At 38.7% G+C, this 23,876-nt stretch overlaps 1 protein-coding gene across 1 annotated transcript; it reads right to left on the bottom strand.

Moving 5' to 3' along the window:
- Positions 1–17,098: 17,098 nt before the first annotated feature.
- On the bottom strand, positions 17,099–17,584 carry LOC140810342 (uncharacterized). Its single transcript, XM_073168217.1, has one exon. It carries the CDS (start codon positions 17,582–17,584, stop codon positions 17,099–17,101), a length of 486 nt encoding a protein of 161 aa, XP_073024318.1.
- Between the last annotated feature and the right edge of the window lie 6,292 nt (positions 17,585–23,876).

Here is a 23,876-nt window from a genome sequence, read left to right as displayed (position 1 = left end):
CCATCTAGTTGGCGGATGTGTATTGATTATAGAAAATTAAATGAAGCCACTAGAAAAGATCATTTTCCATTACCATTTTTGGATCAAATTTTAGAAAGAGTAGCAGGTCATCCATACTACTGTTTTCTTGATGGATATTCAGGTTATTATCAAATTCCCATTGCACTCGAAGATCAAGATAAAACTACATTCACATGTCCTTTTGGAACATTTGGATTTAGAAGGATGTCATTTGGATTATGCAATGCCCCAGCAACATTTCAAAGATGTATGCTAAGCATTTTTTGCGACATGGTTGAAAATTGTTTGGAAATTTTCATGGATGATTTAACTGTCTTTGAGAATACATTTGATAATTGTCTTGAAAATTTGGAAAAAAATTTTAAAAGATGCGAGGAAGAAGGTCTTATTTTAAATTGGGAAAAATGTCATTACATGATTACTTCTGGAATTGTTTTGGGACATGTCATGTCATCTCATGGAATTGAAGTTGATAAAGAAAAAGTTGATGTCATTGCCAATTTACCCCCTCCAAAAACCATTAAAGAAATTTGCTCATTTTTGGGACATGCTGGATTTTATAGGAGGTTTATAAAGGACTTTAGTTTAATCTCTAAACCCATTTGTAACCTCTTAACAAAAGACACTGCATTTGAGTGGACTCAAGAATGTCAAAATGCTTTTGATAAAATCATTCGACATTTAACATCAGCTCCTATCATGAAACCTCCTGATTGGTCTTTAACATTTGAAATCATGTGCGATGCGAGTGATTATGCAGTCGGTGCAGTACTGAGTCAAAGAAGAAACGGTAAGCCTTATGTGATATATTATGCAAGTAGAACTTTAAACAATGCTCAAATGAATTACTCCACAACTGAAAAAGAACAACTTGTGTGGGGCCCCGGGTCTGATATCTAATACTAATAATTTTAAATGTATCAAACCAAACGATTTAATAAAATACATAATTTCTTGTTCACAAACTGACATAAACATCGTCAAAATAATTTAAATGTCTCAAATGTTTGAAATAAAATTTTCAACATGCCAAAATAAAGTAGTGAACCAAAGAAATCCAAACATCATCACATAGCTCCTAAGACCCGAGAATCCCACTCTAACTCGTATCTCCTCGCCTGGAGCTGGACTCTGGCATCCCAAGCCTCGCCTCACCTACCGTCAAGCACATAAAAACAAGAGGTAGCCGACATGCCGGTGAGTATAAACCCAGTATGATACAATCAATAACATAAGAGAATTAAAATTTCAAATATCTCATATACAATTCATAGAGATGCAACATAACGCAATGCATGATCAAAAGCTGTGGGCTATCAATAAATCTCAAGATCAAGTGAATCATCTGGTCATAGGGTACCCAAGGGAATAGAATCACCCAGCAACATCCACCGACTCATCCGCTCGGGGTGGGGTGCTGTGTTTTACAATCCCAAGACTATGGTGCGCCTATAGAGAGTGTTCAGGCCATAGCAGCGACCTCCGCATACACTATGCCAACTCAACTATAGCCCCATACGTCCAACAAATCAATAAATCAAGGCTAACTCCGCCATATCAAATCTGAATCAAAAAGTGGCTCAATATGCAATGCAATGATGCATTTCAATCTCATCAAGTCAATATCATAATAAGCTCATCTCAAAAGATCAATCATCAACAAATCATAAATAATTCATCAAGCCATCGGATTTTCAATTTAAAATAAAAATGATACTTTTACCTCGTATGTTACCGACCGTAACATACCTTTCAAATAGTACCAAAGGAAGATCGAAATGTGATTCATAATTAATTCAATACTGCTTCGAATCAAGATCCTTAAATTTTTTAACCGTAATATGCCATAAACACATTCATTGAATCATTTTGTCAAACACATGACGTACGTGCCAAAGACTTAGCTCCTTTACTTTGCCATTGGCTTCAATTCCATTTTAAATTCAAACCAACACAATTACAACATCTCCAACATCTCAATATCTCAAATATCAACTCAAATATCAATTCTAACTTCAACCCATATCCAAACTTGAATAGAAATGAGAAATACTTACCACATCTTGAAGATTTTGAAGAGAGGATCACAAATCTATACTTATTTCATATTTTTCTTGAACAAATCTCCAATAGATTTAAGAATAATTAGAAGATGAAAGGAAAAATGAAGAACCCTAGCTCTAAACCGATAGAGAGAAGAGAAGGAGAAGGAAAATGAGTAAAACAATGATCCCATTCGATTTTATGCCTTCCCAAACACCAAAACACGTTTTTCAACTTGCTGGGCGCTCGAGCGGTCACATATTACCGCCCTAGCGCCGAACTTACTGCCCAAAACTCAAAATTTCAGAACGGGGCGCGCTCGGGCGGTCAAAGATTACCGCTCGCGCGCCACTCTGCGCACAGCCACCTCAAAGATTGCTTCAGAAACGCCTCTTCCCTTCGAAATTAGGAAAGGTGGTAAACTAAAAGGTTGTAACCCTATGTCGTGGCTTTCTTCTCCCAAAATTTCAGATCATTTGGAGCTCTGAGTAAAACGTTATGCCCATTCTCCCAACATGTGTCATTTTAGGAACGACGATACGCACGACACACTTCGGGGCGCTTTTGGCTCGTCTTCCCTAATGATTTGAACAAAACTCAAAACTACAAAGTTATAGCCTTATGTCTTATCTTTCTAATGAAAAAGGCCTCACATCAATTGGATCAATATACAAAACATTATGCTAAAAACAACAACTACTGTCACATTTTTCATACCGTTTCTGCACGTCCATTACCTATTTAGCTCAACTTCAACCTTTGATTCCACCCATCCATTATCTATTCAATTCTATAACATTCATTACCATTCATACCATATCGTAAAGCCAAGAACCATCACAACTACTGCCATATTATATCAAAATTCGGGCATTACAATTCCTCCCCTCTAAAAATAGATTTCGTCCTCGAAATCAATCATCTCTTTCAAGTCTAACATATAATAATCAATACTGAAATTAAAACCGAGAATAGAAGCGTACTTCATTTGAATAACTCTGGATATTTTTGTCTCATTTTATTTTCTAATTCTCAAGTTGCCTCCTCGACACCATGTCTGTTCCACTGTACTTTAACCAATGGTATCAATTTATTTCTGAGTTGTTTATCTTTTCTGTCTAGAATCTGAATCGGTCTCTCAATGTGGCTCAAATTCTGATCTAACTCAACCTCATCGGGTGGAAGTACATGAGAAGGATCTGGATGATATTTCCTCAACATGGACACATGAAAAACATTATGAACACCTGATAACGCACGAGGAAGAGCTAATCTATAAGCCAAATCACCAACACGTTCCAAAATCTCATACGGACCTATGAATCTCGGTGATAATTTACCCTTCTTTCCAAATCTAACTGTACCACGAAAAGGAGATATTTTAAGAAAAACTCTGTTACCTTTCTCAAAAATCAGCGGTCTTCTCCTGATGTTTGCATACTTAGCCTGCCTATCCTGAGCAGCTCGCATACGATTCTGAATCAATTTCACCTTCTCTTTCATATCTCTTATCATATCAGGTCCTACAATTGGTGCTTCAGATAAATCATCCCAATACAATGGAGATCGACACTTTCTGCCATATAGTGCTTCAAATGGTGACATTCCAATACTCACTTGGTAACTGTTGTTATAAGAAAACTCAACGAGTGGTAACGAATCCTGCCAACCAATACCAAAATCCATCACTACAGCTCTCAGCATATCCTCTAATGTTTGAATAGTACGTTCTAACTGTCCGTCTGTCTGAGGATGATATGCTGTACTCAAATGCAAACGAGTACCAAGGGCCTCCTGTAAACTCTGCCAAAAATGAGAAGAAAATCATGGATCACGATCTGATACAATGGATTTAGGAACACCATGCAATCTCAAAACTTCTCTGATGTACAATCTGGCCATCTGATCATGTCTATATGTCATCTGATAAGGAATGAAACGGGAAGACTTAGTTAATCTGTCAACTATAACCCAAATTGCATCGCAACCCCTCGACGACCTCGGCAATTTCGTGACAAAGTCCATCGTGATATGATCCCACTTCCATTCTTGAACTTTAAGGCTATGCAAAAGACCTCCTGGTCGCTTTCTTTCTGCTTTTACTTGTTGACGATTCAAACAACGAGATACAAATTCTGCTATGTCAGATTTCATTCTTTTCCACCAAAATTGTTTCTTCAAATCATTGTACATCTTTTTACTTCCAGGGTGTACACTGAACTTACTGCAATGAGCATCACGCAAAATCTGCATCCTCAACTCTGAAATATCAGGAACTACAATACGATCATTCACAAACAAAATACCCTCATTATTGACCTGAAATTCTGATTGATGTCCTGATTTGACAAGTTCAACTGATTTCATAATGCTTTGATCTAACTTTTGGGCCTCTCTAATTTTGACAAACAACTCGGGTTCTGCCTGAATCATAAATACTCTTACAGGTTGAGTATCTACCACAAAATCCAAACCAGAAAGACAACATTCTTCTACTAAATTAGATACACTGCTAGTGATCAAGGACATATTACATACTTTTCTGCTCAAAGCATCGGCTGCTGCATTAGACTTTCCTGGATAATATTTTATTTCGCAATCATAGTCTTTCAACAAGTCTAACCAACGTCTCTGTCTCATGTTCGGCTCTGCTTGTGAAAAGAGGTATTTCAAACTCTTATGATCAGTGAATATCTCAAATGTCTCACCATACAAGTAGTGACGCCAAATCTTTAGGGCAAAAACCACTGCTGCTAATTCCAAGTCATGCACTGGATATCTAGACTCATGTGGCTTCAACTGTCGTGAAGCATAGGCAACAACACGGCCATGCTGCATTAAAACACAACCCAATCCCTGATGTGAAGCATCAGTGTGCACTGTAAATCCTCCTACACCTGATGGAATAGTCAGAACTGGAGCAGTAGTTAATCTCTTCTTAAGTTCAACAAAACTAGCCTCACAAGCTTGCGACCAAATAAATGGTGCATTCTTTTGTGTCAGCTGGGTAATTGGCCTCGCAATCTGTGAGAATCCTTCAATAAATCTGCGATAATAGCCTGCCAAACCCATAAAACTACGTACCTCAGGAACTGATGTCGGTCTAGACCAATTGATGACTGCCTCAACTTTACTCGGATCAACTGATATACCTGCACTTGAAATCACATGTCCAAGGAAAACCACTCTATCCAACCAAAACTCGCATTTCGATAATTTAGCATACAACTTTTCAGTTCTCAAAATCTGCAGTACAACTCTCAAGTGTTCGACATGCTCAATTTCAGATATTTAATAAATAAGAATATCATCAATGAAGATCACAACAAACTGATCTATATACCGTTGAAACACACGGTTCATCAAATCCATAAATACCGCAGGTGCATTGGTCAACCCAAAAGGCATAACCAAAAATTCAAAATGCCCATACCTGGTACGAAAAGCGGTCTTAGGCACATCTGCCTCTCTAACTCTTAACTGATGATATCCGGATCTTAAATCAATCTTAGAATATACTGAAGAACCCTGCAACTGGTCTAAGAGATCATCAATCCTTGGCAAAGGATACTTATTCTTTACTGTGGCTTTATTCAACTGTCTATAATCGACACAAAGCCTCATAGACCCATCTTTCTTCTTCACGAATAAAACCGGAGCACCCCAAGGTGAAACACTTGGTCTTATATATCCTTTAGCCAATAAATCCTCAAGTTGTTCCTTTAGTTCCTTCAGTTCAATTGGCGACATCCTATAAGGAGCTCTAGAAATAGGCTGTGTACCTGGCATCAACTCAATGTTGAACTCAACCTCTCGGACTGGAGGAAATCCTGGAATTTCATCTGGAAATACATCTGAAAATTCACTAACAATTGGAATATCTGCCAATTTAGGTACTGACCTTGAAATATCAATCGCATAAACCAAGAAACATTCGGCTCCTTTCTGCAACAAACGAGTCATGGACAAAACAGATATCAAAGGAATCTTAGCTCGAGAACCCTTACCATAGAATGTCCAGAGATCTGTCATATCAGGCTTAAACTTAACAACCTTCTGAAAACAATCTACAGTAGCCTTGTATCTTGTCAACATGTCAATACAACCTATGTAGTCAAAATCAGACATCTCCAATATAATACAATCAAGCTCAATGAAATTATTCTCATAACGAAATTCACAACCACTTATCATTTCAGCTGACCTCATCACTTTGCCCAGTGGAGTAGAAATAGATAAGGTAGATGATAATGGTATAGAATGCAACGAATGCAATGTCACAAAGTGCTCAGATATGAAAGTATGTGATGCACCAGTATCCATCAAAACATAAGCAGGATAACGTGAGAGAAAACAATTACCTGCAATAACATTATCTGGAGCATTATGTGCCTCATCCTCAGTGAGTGCAAAAACTCTAGCCTGCTGTCTTGGTGGCTGTCCTACCCTGTGGCAACCACTCTGTTTGTTCTGATCTGTCCGGTTTGATGGCTGATAAGAATGAACTGTAGGGGTCTGACGATTCTGGTGAGGTATCTGTCTCGATGATCCCCCACTCTGAGATATTTCACTGCCACGGTTAGGACACACTCGAGCATAGTGTCCCACATGGTTACACAAGTGGCAAGTTCCCGAGATTCCTCTACACTGATCGGTATAATGTCTACCACCGCACTGACCATAAGTCGGGCCTGAATAACCAGTGCTCTGAACTGAACCAGACTGTCTCGATCCACTAGAACTCGAAAAATTACTTCCATGCCTCTTAAATTGTTTGCCTCTAGCCTTGAACTGCTCTCTTATGTTGCCAGTGTTACCACCAGTATTACCCTGTCTGAACTGCTGTCGAAACGGTGGCTGTTGGGGTCTTTGTGAATATTGAGAACCTCTCTGCCTAATGATTCCAGTTTCAGCTCCCTTGGCTCGATCAAGAGCCTCAGCAAAAGTGTTAGGCCTTCCAGTATTAACCGGGGTAAATATATCAGGATTAAGACCATTAATGAAATGATCGGCCTTAGCTTCTTCATCTGATGCTACATGAGGAGCAAATCTCAGTAAATTCGAGAACTTAGCAACATAGTCCTCAATATTCAGATTTCCCTGCTTTAAATTTGCAAACTCGGCTCCCCTATCTTTCCTGTAAGAAGTAGGAAAGAAACGCTGATAAAATTCAGATTTAAAAATATCCCAGGTAACAATCGTACCTCGACCCTCTAAAGCTTTCTTTGTCATGATCCACCAACTCTTAGCAACATCCAATAACTGATGAACAACTAATTTTATTCTACGATCATCTGGATACTCAAGAGATTCAAATAATTGATCTACATTCTCCAACCAATTCTCACACTCTAATGCATTCTCGGTACCCTTCAACATCGGTGGGTTCTGGCTAACAGTATCTCCATCGGAGTCGGAGTTATATCCATCTGAGTATGAGTAGCACTTCCCTGATCTTGTGCCACTGGTATCTCCTGTCTAGGTCTACCACGACCTCTACCTCGAGTAGCCATGTCTGATATAAAATAGATCAAACACAGATAAAATCACAAAATCACAATCATCTCAATCTTGTATCAATCATCTCTGGCTCTCGAGACTCAATAATCTCAAAAATCTCGAATAAAGCTCAATAATATAATATCTCAATTTAAATCATGTATTTCACATTATAGCACAATGGAAATAATAGCAAATATATCTCATGATCAAGCAATTCGAACTGACTCGATCTACCCTGTTCCCAAATATCTTACGCTCTGATACCACCTAATGTGGGGCCCCGGGTCTGATATCTAATACTAATAATTTTAAATGTATCAAACCAAACGATTTAATAAAATACATAATTTCTTGTTCACAAACTGACATAAACATCGTCAGAATAATTTAAATGTCTCAAATGTTTGAAATAAAATTTTTAAATGCCAAAATAAATTAGTGAACCAAAGAAATCCAAACATCATCACATAGCTCCTAAGACCCGAGAATCCCACTCTAACTCGTATCTCCTCGCCTGGAGCTGGACTCTGGCATCCCAAGCCTCGCCTCACCTACCGTCAAGCACATAAAAACAAGAGGTAGCCGACATGCCGGTGAGTATAAACCCAGTATGATACAATCAATAACATATGAGAATTAAAATTTCAAATATCTCATATACAATTCATAGAGATGCAATATAATGCAATGCATGATCAAAAGCTGTGGGCTATCAATAAATCTCAAGATCAAGTGAATCATCTGGTCATAGGGTACCCAAGGGAATAGAATCACCCAGCAACATCCACCGACTCATCCGCTCGGGGTGGGGTGCTGTGTTTTACAATCCCAAGACTATGGTGCGCCTATAGAGAGTGTTCATGCCATAGCAGCGACCTCCGCATACACTATGCCAACTCAACTATAGCCCCATACGTCCAACAAATCAATAAATCAAGGCTAACTCCGCCATATCAAATCTGAATCAAAAAGTGGCTCAATATGCAATGCAATGATGCATTTCAATCTTATCAAGTCAATATCATAATAAGCTCATCTCAAAAGATCAATCATCAACAAATCACAAATAATTCATCAAGCCATCGGATTTTCAATTTAAAATAAAAATGATACTTTTACCTCGTATGTTACCGACCGTAACATACCTTTCAAATAGTACCAAAGGAAGATCGAAATGTGTAGGTGAGAAGTCTTGAACCTCTGAAATCTACTATAACTCAAGAACTCGGATCACTTATCAAAACAGAGCTGTTTCTGTACAAAATTCATAATTAATTCAATACTGCTTCGAATCAAGATCCTTAAATTTCTTAACCGTAATATGCCATAAAAACATTCATTGAATCATTTTGTCAAACACGTGACGTACGTGCCAAAGAGTTAGCTCCTTTACTTTGCCATTGGCTTCGATTCCATTTTAAATTCAAACCAACACAATTACAACATCTCCAACATCTCAATATCTCAAATATCAACTCAAATATCAATTCTAACTTCAACCCATATCCAAACTTGAATAGAAATGAGAAATACTTACCACATCTTGAAGATTTTGAAGAGAGGATCACAAATCTATACTTATTTCATATTTTTCTTGAACAAATCTCCAATAGATTTAAGAATAATTAGAAGATGAAAGGAAAAATGAAGAACCCTAGCTCTAAACCGATAGAGAGAAGAGAAGGAGAAGGAAAATGAGTAAAACAATGATCCCATTTGATTTTATGCCTTCCCAAACACCAAAACACGTTTTTCAACTTGCTGGGCGCTCGAGCGGTCACATATTACCGCCCTAGCGCCGAACTTACTGCCCAAAACTCAAAATTTCAGAACGGGGCGCGCTCGGGCGGTCAAAGATTACCGCTCGGGCGCCACTCTTCGCACAGCCACCTCAAAGATTGCTTCAGAAACGCCTCTTCCCTTCGGAATTAGGAAAGGTGGTAAACTAAAAGGTTGTAGCCCTATGTCGTGGCTTTCTTCTCCCAAAATTTCAGATCATTTGGAGCTCTGAGTAAAAAGTTATGCCCATTCTCCCAACATGTGTCATTTTAGGAACGACGATACGCACGACACACTTCGGGGCGCTTTTGGCTCGTCTTCCCTAATGATTTGAACAAAACTCAAAACTACAAAGTTATAGCCTTATGTCTTATCTTTCTAATGAAAAAGGCCTCACATCAATTGGATCAATATACAAAACATTATGCTAAAAACAACAACTACTGTCACATTTTTCATACCGTTTCTGCACGTCCATTACTTATTTAGCTCAACTTCAACCTTTGATTCCACCCATCCATTATCTATTCAATTCTATAACATTCATTACCATTCATACCATATCGTAAAGCCAAGAACCATCACAACTACTGCCATATTATATCAAAATTCGGGCATTACAATTCCTCCCCTGTAAAAATAGATTTCGTCCTCGAAATCAATCATCTCTTTCAAGTCTAACATATAATAATCAATACTGAAATTAAAACCGAGAATAGAAGCGTACTTCGTTTGAATAACTCTGGATATTTTTGTCTCATTTTATCTTCTAATTCCCAAGTTGCCTCCTCGACACCATGTCTGTTCCACTGTACTTTAACCAATGGTATCAATTTATTTCTGAGTTGTTTATCTTTTCTGTCTAGAATCTGAATCGGTCTCTCAATGTAGCTCAAATTCTGATCTAACTCAACCTCATCGGGTGGAAGTACATGAGAAGGATCTGGATGATATTTCCTCAACATGGACACATGAAAAACATTATGAACACCTGATAACGCACGAGGAAGAGCTAATCTATAAGCCAAATCACCAACACGTTCCAAAATCTCATACGGACCTATGAATCTCGGTGATAATTTACCCTTCTTTCCAAATCTAACTGTACCACGAAAAGGAGATATTTTAAGAAAAACTCTGTCACCTTTCTCAAAAATCAGCGGTCTTCTCCTGATGTTTGCATACTTAGCCTGCCTATCCTGAGCAGCTCGCATACGATTCTGAATCTATTTCACCTTCTCTGTCATATCTCTTATCATATCAGGTCCTACAATTGGTGCTTCAGATAAATCATCCCAATACAAAGGAGATCGACACTTTCTGCCATATAGTGCTTCAAATGGTGACATTCCAATACTCACTTGGTAACTGTTGTTATAAGAAAACTCAACGAGTGGTAACGAATCCTGCCAACCAATACCAAAATCCATCACTACAGCTCTCAGCATATCCTCTAATGTTTGAATAGTACGTTCTAACTGTCCGTCTGTCTGAGGATGATATGCTGTACTCAAATGCAAACGAGTACCAAGGGCCTCCTGTAAACTCTGCGAAAAATGAGAAGAAAATCTTGGATCACGATCTGATACAATGGATTTAGGAACACCATGCAATCTCAAAACTTCTCTGATGTACAATCTAGCCATCTGATCATGTCTATATGTCATCTGATAAGGAATGAAACACGAAGACTTAGTTAATCTGTCAACTATAACCCAAATTGCATCGCAACCCCTCGACGACCTCGGCAATTTCGTGACAAAGTCCATCGTGATATGATCCCACTTCCATTCTGGAACTTTAAGGCTATGCAAAAGACCTCCTGGTCGCTTTCTTTCTGCTTTTACTTGTTGACGATTCAAACAACGAGATACAAATTCTGCTATGTCAGATTTCATTCTTTTCCACCAAAATTGTTTCTTCAAATCATTGTACATCTTTTTACTTCCAGGGTGTACACTGAACTTACTGCAATGAGCATCACGCAAAATCTGCATCCTCAACTCTGAAATATCAGGAACTACAATACGATCATTCACAAACAAAATACCCTCATTATTGACCTGAAATTCTGATTGATGTCCTGATTTGACAAGTTCAACTGATTTCATAATGCTTTGATCTAACTTTTGGGCCTCTCTAATTTTGACAAACAACTCGGGTTCTGCCTGAATCATAAATACTCTTACAGGTTGAGTATCTACCACAAAATCCAAACCAGAAAGACAACATTCTTCTACTAAATTAGATACACTGCTAGTGATCAAGGACATATTACATACTTTTCTGCTCAAAGCATCGGCTGCTGCATTAGACTTTCCTGGATAATATTTTATTTCGCAATCATAGTCTTTCAACAAGTCTAACCAACGTCTCTGTCTCATGTTCGGCTCTGCTTGTGAAAAGAGGTATTTCAAACTCTTATGATCAGTGAATATCTCAAATGTCTCACCATACAAGTAGTGACGCCAAATCTTTAGGGCAAAAACCACTGCTGCTAATTCCAAGTCATGCACTGGATATCTAGACTCATGTGGCTTCAACTGTCGTGAAGCATAGGCAACAACACGGCCATGCTGCATTAAAACACAACCCAATCCCTGATGTGAAGCATCAGTGTGCACTGTAAATCCTCCTACACCTGATGGAATAGTCAGAACTGGAGCAGTAGTTAATCTCTTCTTAAGTTCAACAAAACTAGCCTCACAAGCTTGCGACCAAATAAATGGTGCATTCTTTTGTGTCAGCTGGGTAATTGGCCTCGCAATCTGTGAGAATCCTTCAATAAATCTGCGATAATAGCCTGCCAAACCCATAAAACTACGTACCTCAGGAACTGATGTCGGTCTAGACCAATTGATGACTGCCTCAACTTTACTCGGATCAACTGATATACCTGCACTTGAAATCACATGTCCAAGGAAAACCACTCTATCCAACCAAAACTCGCATTTCGATAATTTAGCATACAACTTTTCAGTTCTCAAAATCTGCAGTACAACTCTCAAGTGTTCGACATGCTCAATTTCAGATTTTTAATAAATAAGAATATCATCAATGAAGATCACAACAAACTGATCTATATACCGTTGAAACACACGGTTCATCAAATCCATAAATACCGCAGGTGCATTGGTCAACCCAAAAGGCATAACCAAAAATTCAAAATGCCCATACCTGGTACGAAAAGCGGTCTTAGGCACATCTGCCTCTCTAACTCTTAACTGATGATATCCGGATCTTAAATCAATCTTAGAATATACTGAAGAACCCTGCAACTGGTCAAAGAGATCATCAATCCTTGGCAAAGGATACTTATTCTTTACTGTGGCTTTATTCAACTGTCTATAATCGACACAAAGCCTCATAGACCCATCTTTCTTCTTCACAAATAAAACCGGAGCACCCCAAGGTGAAACACTTGGTCTTATATATCCTTTAGCCAATAAATCCTCAAGTTGTTCCTTTAGTTCCTTCAGTTCAATTGGCGACATCCTATAAGGAGCTCTAGAAATAGGCTGTGTACCTGGCATCAACTCAATGTTGAACTCAACCTCTCGGACTGGAGGAAATCCTGGAATTTCATCTGGAAATACATCTGAAAATTCACTAACAATTGGAATATCTGCCAATTTAGGTACTGACCTTGAAATATCAATCGCATAAACCAAGAAACATTCGGCTCCTTTCTGCAACAAACGAGTCATGGACAAAACAGATATCAAAGGAATCTTAGCTCGAGAACCCTTACCATAGAATGTCCAGAGATCTGTCATATCAGGCTTAAACTTAACAACCTTCTGAAAACAATCTACAGTAGCCTTGTATCTTGTCAACATGTCAATACAACCTATGCAGTCAAAATCAGACATCTCCAATATAATACAATCAAGCTCAATGAAATTATTCTCATAACGAAATTCACAACCACTTATCATTTCAGCTGACCTCATCACTTTGCCCAGTGGAGTAGAAATAGATAAGGTAGATGATAATGGTATAGAATGCAACGAATGCAATGTGACAAAGTGCTCAGATATGAAAGTATGTGATGCACCAGTATCCATCAAAACATAAGCAGGATAACGTGAGAGAAAACAATTACCTGCAATAACATTATCTGGAGCATTATGTGCCTCATCCTCAGTGAGTGCAAAAACTCTAGCCTGCTGTCTTGGTGGCTGTCCTACCCTGTGGCAACCACTCTGTTTGTTCTGATCTGTCCGGTTTGATGGCTGATAAGAATGAACTGTAGGGGTCTGACGATTCTGGTGAGGTATCTGTCTCGATGATCCCCCACTCTGAGATATTTCACTGCCACGGTTAGGACACACTCGAGCATAGTGTCCCACATGGTTACACAAGTGGCAAGTTCCCGAGATTCCTCTACACTGATCGGTATAATGTCTACCACCGCACTGACCATAAGTCGGGCCTGAATAACCAGTGCTCTGAACTGAACCAGACTGTCTCGATCCACTAGAACTCGAAAAATTACTTCCATGCCTCTTAAATTGTTTGCCTCTAGCCTTGAACTGCTCTCTTATGTTGCCAGTGTTACCACCAGTATTACCCTGTCTGAACTGCTGTCGAAACGGTGGCTGTTGGGGTCTTTGTGAATATTGAGAACCTCTCTGCCTAATGATTCCAGTTTCAGCTCCCTTGGCTCGATCAAGAGCCTCAGCAAAAGTGTTAGGCCTTCCAGTATTAACCGGGGTAAATATATCAGGATTAAGACCATTAATGAAATGATCGGCCTTAGCTTCTTCATCGGATGCTACATGAGGAGCAAATCTCAGTAAATTCGAGAACTTAGCAACATAGTCCTCAATATTCAGATTTCCCTGCTTTAAATTTGCAAACTCGGCTCCCCTATCTTTCCTGTAAGAAGTAGGAAAGAAACGCTGATAAAATTCAGATTTAAAAATATCCCAGGTAACAATCGTACCTCGACCCTCTAAAGCTTTCTTTGTCATGATCCACCAACTCTTAGCAACATCCAATAACTGATGAACAACTAATTTTATTCTACGATCATCTGGATACTCAAGAGATTCAAATAATTGATCTACATTCTCCAACCAATTCTCACACTCTAATGCATTCTCGGTACCCTTCAACATCGGTGGGTTCTGGCTAACAGTATCTCCATCGGAGTCGGAGTTATATCCATCTGAGTATGAGTAGCACTTCCCTGATCTTGTGCCACTGGTATCTCCTGTCTAGGTCTACCACGACCTCTACCTCGAGTAGCCATGTCTGATATAAAATAGATCAAACACAGATAAAATCACAAAATCACAATCATCTCAATCTTGTATCAATCATCTCTGGCTCTCGAGACTCAATAATCTCAAAAATCTCGAATAAAGCTCAATAATATAATATCTCAATTTAAATCATGTATTTCACATTATAGCACAATGGAAATAATAGCAAATATATCTCATGATCAAGCAATTCGAACTGACTCGATCTACCCTGTTCCCAAATATCTTACGCTCTGATACCACCTAATGTGGGGCCCCGGGTCTGATATCTAATACTAATAATTTTAAATGTATCAAACCAAACGATTTAATAAAATACATAATTTCTTGTTCACAAACTGACATAAACATCGTCAGAATAATTTAAATGTCTCAAATGTTTGAAATAAAATTTTTAAATGCCAAAATAAATTAGTGAACCAAAGAAATCCAAACATCATCACATAGCTCCTAAGACCCGAGAATCCCACTCTAACTCGTATCTCCTCGCCTGGAGCTGGACTCTGGCATCCCAAGCCTCGCCTCACCTACCGTCAAGCACATAAAAACAAGAGGTAGCCGACATGCCGGTGAGTATAAACCCAGTATGATACAATCAATAACATATGAGAATTAAAATTTCAAATATCTCATATACAATTCATAGAGATGCAATATAATGCAATGCATGATCAAAAGCTGTGGGCTATCAATAAATCTCAAGATCAAGTGAATCATCTGGTCATAGGGTACCCAAGGGAATAGAATCACCCAGCAACATCCACCGACTCATCCGCTCGGGGTGGGGTGCTGTGTTTTACAATCCCAAGACTATGGTGCGCCTATAGAGAGTGTTCATGCCATAGCAGCGACCTCCGCATACACTATGCCAACTCAACTATAGCCCCATACGTCCAACAAATCAATAAATCAAGGCTAACTCCGCCATATCAAATCTGAATCAAAAAGTGGCTCAATATGCAATGCAATGATGCATTTCAATCTTATCAAGTCAATATCATAATAAGCTCATCTCAAAAGATCAATCATCAACAAATCACAAATAATTCATCAAGCCATCGGATTTTCAATTTAAAATAAAAATGATACTTTTATCTCGTATGTTACCGACCGTAACATACCTTTCAAATAGTACCAAAGGAAGATCGAAATGTGTAGGTGAGAAGTCTTGAACCTCTGAAATCTACTATAACTCAAGAACTCGGATCACTTATCAAAACAGAGCTGTTTCTGTACAAAATTCATAATTAATTCAATACTGCTTCGAATCAAGATCCTTAAATTTCTTAACCGTAATATGCCATAAAAACATTCATTGAATCATTTTGTCAAACACGTGACGTACGTGCCAAAGAGTTAGCTCCTTTACTTTGCCATTGGCTTCGATTCCATTTTAAATTCAAACCAACACAATTACAACATCTCCAACATCTCAATATCTCAAATATCAACTCAAATATCAATTCTAACTTCAACCCATATCCAAACTTGAATAGAAATGAGAAATACTTACCACATCTTGAAGATTTTGAAGAGAGGATCACAAATCTATACTTATTTCATATTTTTCTTGAACAAATCTCCAATAGATTTAAGAATAATTAGAAGATGAAAGGAAAAATGAAGAACCCTAGCTCTAAACCGATAGAGAGAAGAGAAGGAGAAGGAAAATGAGTAAAACAATGATCCCATTCGATTTTATGCCTTCCCAAACACCAAAACACGTTTTTCAACTTGCTGGGCGCTCGAGCGGTCACATATTACCGCCCTAGCGCCGAACTTACTGCCCAAAACTCAAAATTTCAGAACGGGGCGCGCTCGGGCGGTCAAAGATTACCGCTCGGGCGCCACTCTTCGCACAGCCACCTCAAAGATTGCTTCAGAAACGCCTCTTCCCTTCGGAATTAGGAAAGGTGGTAAACTAAAAGGTTGTAGCCCTATGTCGTGGCTTTCTTCTCCCAAAATTTCAGATCATTTGGAGCTCTGAGTAAAACGTTATGCCCATTCTCCCAACATGTGTCATTTTAGGAATGACGATACGCACGACACACTTCGGGACGCTTTTGGCTCGTCTTCCCTAATGATTTGAACAAAACTCAAAACTACAAAGTTATAGCCTTATGTCTTATCTTTCTAATGAAAAAGGCCTCACATCAATTGGATCAATATACAAAACATTATGCTAAAAACAACAACTACTGTCACATTTTTCATACCGTTTCTGCACGTCCATTACTTATTTAGCTCAACTTCAACCTTTGATTCCACCCATCCATTATCTATTCAATTCTATAACATTCATTACCATTCATACCATATCGTAAAGCCAAGAACCATCACAACTACTGCCATATTATATCAAAATTCGGGCATTACAATTCCTCCCCTGTAAAAATAGATTTCGTCCTCGAAATCAATCATCTCTTTCAAGTCTAACATATAATAATCAATACTGAAATTAAAACCGAGAATAGAAGCGTACTTCATTTGAATAACTCTGGATATTTTTGTCTCATTTTATCTTCTAATTCCCAAGTTGCCTCCTCGACACCATGTCTGTTCCACTGTACTTTAACCAATGGTATCAATTTATTTCTGAGTTGTTTATCTTTTCTGTCTAGAATCTGAATCGGTCTCTCAATGTAGCTCAAATTCTGATCTAACTCAACCTCATCGGGTGGAAGTACATGAGAAGGATCTGGATGATATTTCCTCAACATGGACACATGAAAAACATTATGAACACCTGATAACGCACGAGGAAGAGCTAATCTATAAGCCAAATCACCAACACGTTCCAAAATCTCAGACGGACCTATGAATCTCGGTGATAATTTACCCTTCTTTCCAAATCTAACTGTACCACGAAAAGGAGATATTTTAAGAAAAACTCTGTCACCTTTCTCAAAAATCAGCGGTCTTCTCCTGATGTTTGCATACTTAGCCTGCCTATCCTGAGCAGCTCGCATACGATTCTGAATCAATTTCACCTTCTCTGTCATATCTCTTATCATATCAGGTCCTACAATTGGTGCTTCAGATAAATCATCCCAATACAAAGGAGATCGACACTTTCTGCCATATAGTGCTTCAAATGGTGACATTCCAATACTCACTTGGTAACTGTTGTTATAAGAAAACTCAACGAGTGGTAACGAATCCTGCCAACCAATACCAAAATCCATCACTACAGCTCTCAGCATATCCTCTAATGTTTGAATAGTACGTTCTAACTGTCCGTCTGTCTGAGGATGATATGCTGTACTCAAATGCAAACGAGTACCAAGGGCCTCCTGTAAACTCTGCCAAAAATGAGAAGAAAATCTTGGATCACGATCTGATACAATGGATTTAGGAACACCATGCAATCTCAAAACTTCTCTGATGTACAATCTGGCCATCTGATCATGTCTATATGTCATCTGATAAGGAATGAAACACGGAAGACTTAGTTAATCTGTCAACTATAACCCAAATTGCATCGCAACCCCTCGACGACCTCGGCAATTTCGTGACAAAGTCCATCGTGATATGATCCCACTTCCATTCTGGAACTTTAAGGCTATGCAAAAGACCTCCTGGTCGCTTTCTTTCTGCTTTTACTTGTTGACGATTCAAACAACGAGATACAAATTCTGCTATGTCAGATTTCATTCTTTTCCACCAAAATTGTTTCTTCAAATCATTGTACATTTTTTTACTTCCAGGGTGTACACTGAACTTACTGCAATGAGCATCACGCAAAATCTGCATCCTCAACTCTGAAATATCAGGAACTACAATACGATCATTCACAAACAAAATACCCTCATTATTGACCTGAAATTCTGATTGATGTCCTGATTTGACAAGTTCAACTGATTTCATAATGCTTTGATCTAACTTTTGGGCCTCTCTAATTTTGACAAACAACTCGGGTTCTGCCTGAATCATAAATACTCTTACAGGTTGAGTATCTACCACAAAATCCAAACCAGAAAGACAACATTCTTCTACTAAATTAGATACACTGCTAGTGATCAAGGACATATTACATACTTTTCTGCTCAAAGCATCGGCTGCTGCATTAGACTTTCCTGGATAATATTTTATTTCGCAATCATAGTCTTTCAACAAGTCTAACCAACGTCTCTGTCTCATGTTCGGCTCTGCTTGTGAAAAGAGGTATTTCAAACTCTTATGATCAGTGAATATCTCAAATGTCTCACCATACAAGTAGTGACGCCAAATCTTTAGGGCAAAAACCACTGCTGCTAATTCCAAGTCATGCACTGGATATCTAGACTCATGTGGCTTCAACTGTCGTGAAGCATAGGCAACAACACGGCCATGCTGCATTAAAACACAACCCAATCCCTGATGTGAAGCATCAGTGTGCACTGTAAATCCTCCTACACCTGATGGAATAGTCAGAACTGGAGCAGTAGTTAATCTCTTCTTAAGTTCAACAAAACTAGCCTCACAAGCTTGCGACCAAATAAATGGTGCATTCTTTTGTGTCAGCTGGGTAATTGGCCTCGCAATCTGTGAGAATCCTTCAATAAATCTGCGATAATAGCCTGCCAAACCCATAAAACTACGTACCTCAGGAACTGATGTCGGTCTAGACCAATTGATGAATGCCTCAACTTTACTCGGATCAACTGATATACCTGCACTTGAAATCACATGTCCAAGGAAAACCACTCTATCCAACCAAAACTCGCATTTCGATAATTTAGCATACAACTTTTCAGTTCTCAAAATCTGCAGTACAACTCTCAAGTGTTCGACATGCTCAATTTCAGATTTTTAATAAATAAGAATATCATCAATGAAGATCACAACAAACTGATCTATATACCGTTGAAACACACGGTTCATCAAATCCATAAATACCGCAGGTGCATTGGTCAACCCAAAAGGCATAACCAAAAATTCAAAATGCCCATACCTGGTACGAAAAGCGGTCTTAGGCACATCTGCCTCTCTAACTCTTAACTGATGATATCCGGATCTTAAATCAATCTTAGAATATACTGAAGAACCCTGCAACTGGTCAAAGAGATCATCAATCCTTGGCAAAGGATACTTATTCTTTACTGTGGCTTTATTCAACTGTCTATAATCGACACAAAGCCTCATAGACCCATCTTTCTTCTTCACGAATAAAACCGGAGCACCCCAAGGTGAAACACTTGGTCTTATATATCCTTTAGCCAATAAATCCTCAAGTTGTTCCTTTAGTTCCTTCAGTTCAATTGGCGACATCCTATAAGGAGCTCTAGAAATAGGCTGTGTACCTGGCATCAACTCAATGTTGAACTCAACCTCTCGGACTGGAGGAAATCCTGGAATTTCATCTGGAAATACATCTGAAAATTCACTAACAATTGGAATATCTGCCAATTTAGGTACTGACCTTGAAATATCAATCGCATAAACCAAGAAACATTCGGCTTCTTTCTGCAACAAACGAGTCATGGACAAAACAGATATCAAAGGAATCTTAGCTCGAGAACCCTTACCATAGAATGTCCAGAGATCTGTCATATCAGGCTTAAACTTAACAACCTTCTGAAAACAATCTACAGTAGCCTTGTATCTTGTCAACATGTCAATACAACCTATGCAGTCAAAATCAGACATCTCCAATATAATACAATCAAGCTCAATGAAATTATTCTCATAACGAAATTCACAACCACTTATCATTTCAGCTGACCTCATCACTTTGCCCAGTGGAGTAGAAATAGATAAGGTAGATGATAATGGTATAGAATGCAACGAATGCAATGTCACAAAGTGCTCAGATATGAAAGTATGTGATGCACCAGTATCCATCAAAACATAAGCAGGATAACGTGAGAGAAAACAATTACCTGCAATAACATTATCTGGAGCATTATGTGCCTCATCCTCAGTGAGTGCAAAAACTCTAGCCTGCTGTCTTGGTGGCTGTCCTACCCTGTGGCAACCACTCTGTTTGTTCTGATCTGTCCGGTTTGATGGCTGATAAGAATGAACTGTAGGGGTCTGACGATTCTGGTGAGGTATCTGTCTCGATGATCCCCCACTCTGAGATATTTCACTGCCACGGTTAGGACACACTCGAGCATAGTGTCCCACATGGTGACACAAGTGGCAAGTTCCCGAGATTCCTCTACACTGATCGGTATAATGTCCACCACCGCACTGACCATAAGTCGGGCCTGAATAACCAGTGCTCTGAACTGAACCAGACTGTCTCGATCCACTAGAACTCGAAAAATTACTTCCATGCCTCTTAAATTGTTTGCCTCTAGCCTTGAACTGCTCTCTCTTATGTTGCCAGTGTTACCACCAGTATTACCCTGTCTGAACTGCTGTCGAAACGGTGGCTATTGGGGTCTTTGTGAATATTGAGAACCTCTCTGCCTAATGATTCCAGTTTCAGCTCCCTTGGCTCGATCAAGAGCCTCAGCAAAAGTGTTAGGCCTTCCAGTATTAACCAGGGTAAATATATCCGGATTAAGACCATTAATGAAATGATCGGCCTTAGCTTCTTCATCGGATGCTACATGAGGAGCAAATCTCAGTAAATTCGAGAACTTAGCAACATAGTCCTCAATATTCAGATTTCCCTGCTTTAAATTTGCAAACTCGGCTCCCCTATCTTTCTTGTAAGAAGTAGGAAAGAAACGCTGATAAAATTCAGATTTAAAAATATCCCAGGTAACAATCGTACCTCGACCCTCTAAAGCTTTCTTTGTCATGATCCACCAACTCTTAGCAACATCCAATAACTGATGAACAACTAATTTTATTCTACGATCATCTGGATACTCAAGAGATTCAAATAATTGATCTATATTCTCCAACCAATTCTCACACTCTAATGCATTCTCGGTACCCTTCAACATCGGTGGGTTCTGGCTAACAGTATCTCCATCGGAGTCGGAGTTATATCCATCTGAGTATGAGTAGCACTTCCCTGATCTTGTGCCACTGGTATCTCCTGTCTAGGTCTACCACGACCTCTACCTCGAGTAGCCATGTCTGATATAAAATAGATCAAACACAGATAAAATCACAAAATCACAATCATCTCAATCTTGTATCAATCATCTCTGGCTCTCGAGACTCAATAATCTCAAAAATCTCGAATAAAGCTCAATAATATAATATCTCAATTTAAATCATGTATTTCACATTATAGCACAATGGAAATAATAGCAAATATATCTCATGATCAAGCAATTCGAACTGACTCGATCTACCCTGTTCCCAAATATCTTACGCTCTGATACCACCTAATGTGGGGCCCCGGGTCTGATATCTAATACTAATAATTTTAAATGTATCAAACCAAACGATTTAATAAAATACATAATTTCTTGTTCACAAACTGACATAAACATCGTCAGAATAATTTAAATGTCTCAAATGTTTGAAATAAAATTTTTAAATGCCAAAATAAATTAGTGAACCAAAGAAATCCAAACATCATCACATAGCTCCTAAGACCCGAGAATCCCACTCTAACTCGTATCTCCTCGCCTGGAGCTGGACTCTGGCATCCCAAGCCTCGCCTCACCTACCGTCAAGCACATAAAAACAAGAGGTAGCCGACATGCCGGTGAGTATAAACCCAGTATGATACAATCAATAACATATGAGAATTAAAATTTCAAATATCTCATATACAATTCATAGAGATGCAATATAATGCAATGCATGATCAAAAGCTGTGGGCTATCAATAAATCTCAAGATCAAGTGAATCATCTGGTCATAGGGTACCCAAGGGAATAGAATCACCCAGCAACATCCACCGACTCATCCGCTCGGGGTGGGGTGCTGTGTTTTACAATCCCAAGACTATGGTGCGCCTATAGAGAGTGTTCAGGCCATAGCAGCGACCTCCGCATACACTATGCCAACTCAACTATAGCCCCATACGTCCAACAAATCAATAAATCAAGGCTAACTCCGCCATATCAAATCTGAATCAAAAAGTGGCTCAATATGCAATGCAATGATGCATTTCAATCTTATCAAGTCAATATCATAATAAGCTCATCTCAAAAGATCAATCATCAACAAATCACAAATAATTCATCAAGCCATCGGATTTTCAATTTAAAATAAAAATGATACTTTTACCTTGTATGTTACCGACCGTAACATACCTTTCAAATATTACCAAAGGAAGATCGAAATGTGTAGGTGAGAAGTCTTGAACCTCTGAAATCTACTATAACTCAAGAACTCGGATCACTTATCAAAACAGAGCTGTTTCTGTACAAAATTCATAATTAATTCAATACTGCTTCGAATCAAGATCCTTAAATTTCTTAACCGTAATATGCCATAAAAACATTCATTGAATCATTTTGTCAAACACGTGACGTACGTGCCAAAGAGTTAGCTCCTTTACTTTGCCATTGGCTTCAATTCCATTTTAAATTCAAACCAACACAATTACAACATCTCCAACATCTCAATATCTCAAATATCAACTCAAATATCAATTCTAACTTCAACCCATATCCAAACTTGAATAGAATTGAGAAATACTTACCACATCTTGAAGATTTTGAAGAGAGGATCACAAATCTATACTTATTTCATATTTTTCTTGAACAAATCTCCAATAGATTTAAGAATAATTAGAAGATGAAAAGAAAAATGAAGAACCCTAGCTCTAAACCGATAGAGAAAAGAGAAGGAGAAGGAAAATGAGTAAAACAATGATCCCATTCGATTTTATGCCTTCCCAAACACCAAAACACGTTTTTCAACTTGCTGGGCGCTCGAGCGGTCACATATCACCGCCCTAGCGCCGAACTTACTGCCCAAAACTCAAAATTTCAGAACGGGGCGCGCTCGGGCGGTCAAAGATTACCGCTCGGGCGCCACTCTGCGCACAGCCACCTCAAAGATTGCTTCAGAAACGCCTCTTCCCTTCGGAATTAGGAAAGGTGGTAAACTAAAAGGTTGTAGCCCTATGTCGTGGCTTTCTTCTCCCAAAATTTCAGATCATTTGGAGCTCTGAGTAAAAAGTTATGCCCATTCTCCCAACATGTGTCATTTTAGGAACGACGATACACACGACACACTTCGGGGCGCTTTTGGCTCGTCTTCCCTAATGATTTGAACAAAACTCAAAACTACAAAGTTTTAGCCTTATGTCTTATCTTTCTAATGAAAAATTCCTCACATCAATTGGATCAATAGACAAAACATTATGTTAAAAACCACAACTACTGTCACATTTTTCATACCGTTTCTGCACGTCCAT

This window comes from Primulina eburnea, chromosome 13 (genome assembly GCF_022965805.1).
Source record: "Primulina eburnea isolate SZY01 chromosome 13, ASM2296580v1, whole genome shotgun sequence".
Classification (NCBI taxonomy): domain Eukaryota; kingdom Viridiplantae; phylum Streptophyta; class Magnoliopsida; order Lamiales; family Gesneriaceae; genus Primulina; species Primulina eburnea.
Note: the sequence above shows the minus strand (reverse complement) of the source record. Positions and strands in the feature narration are given on the sequence as shown.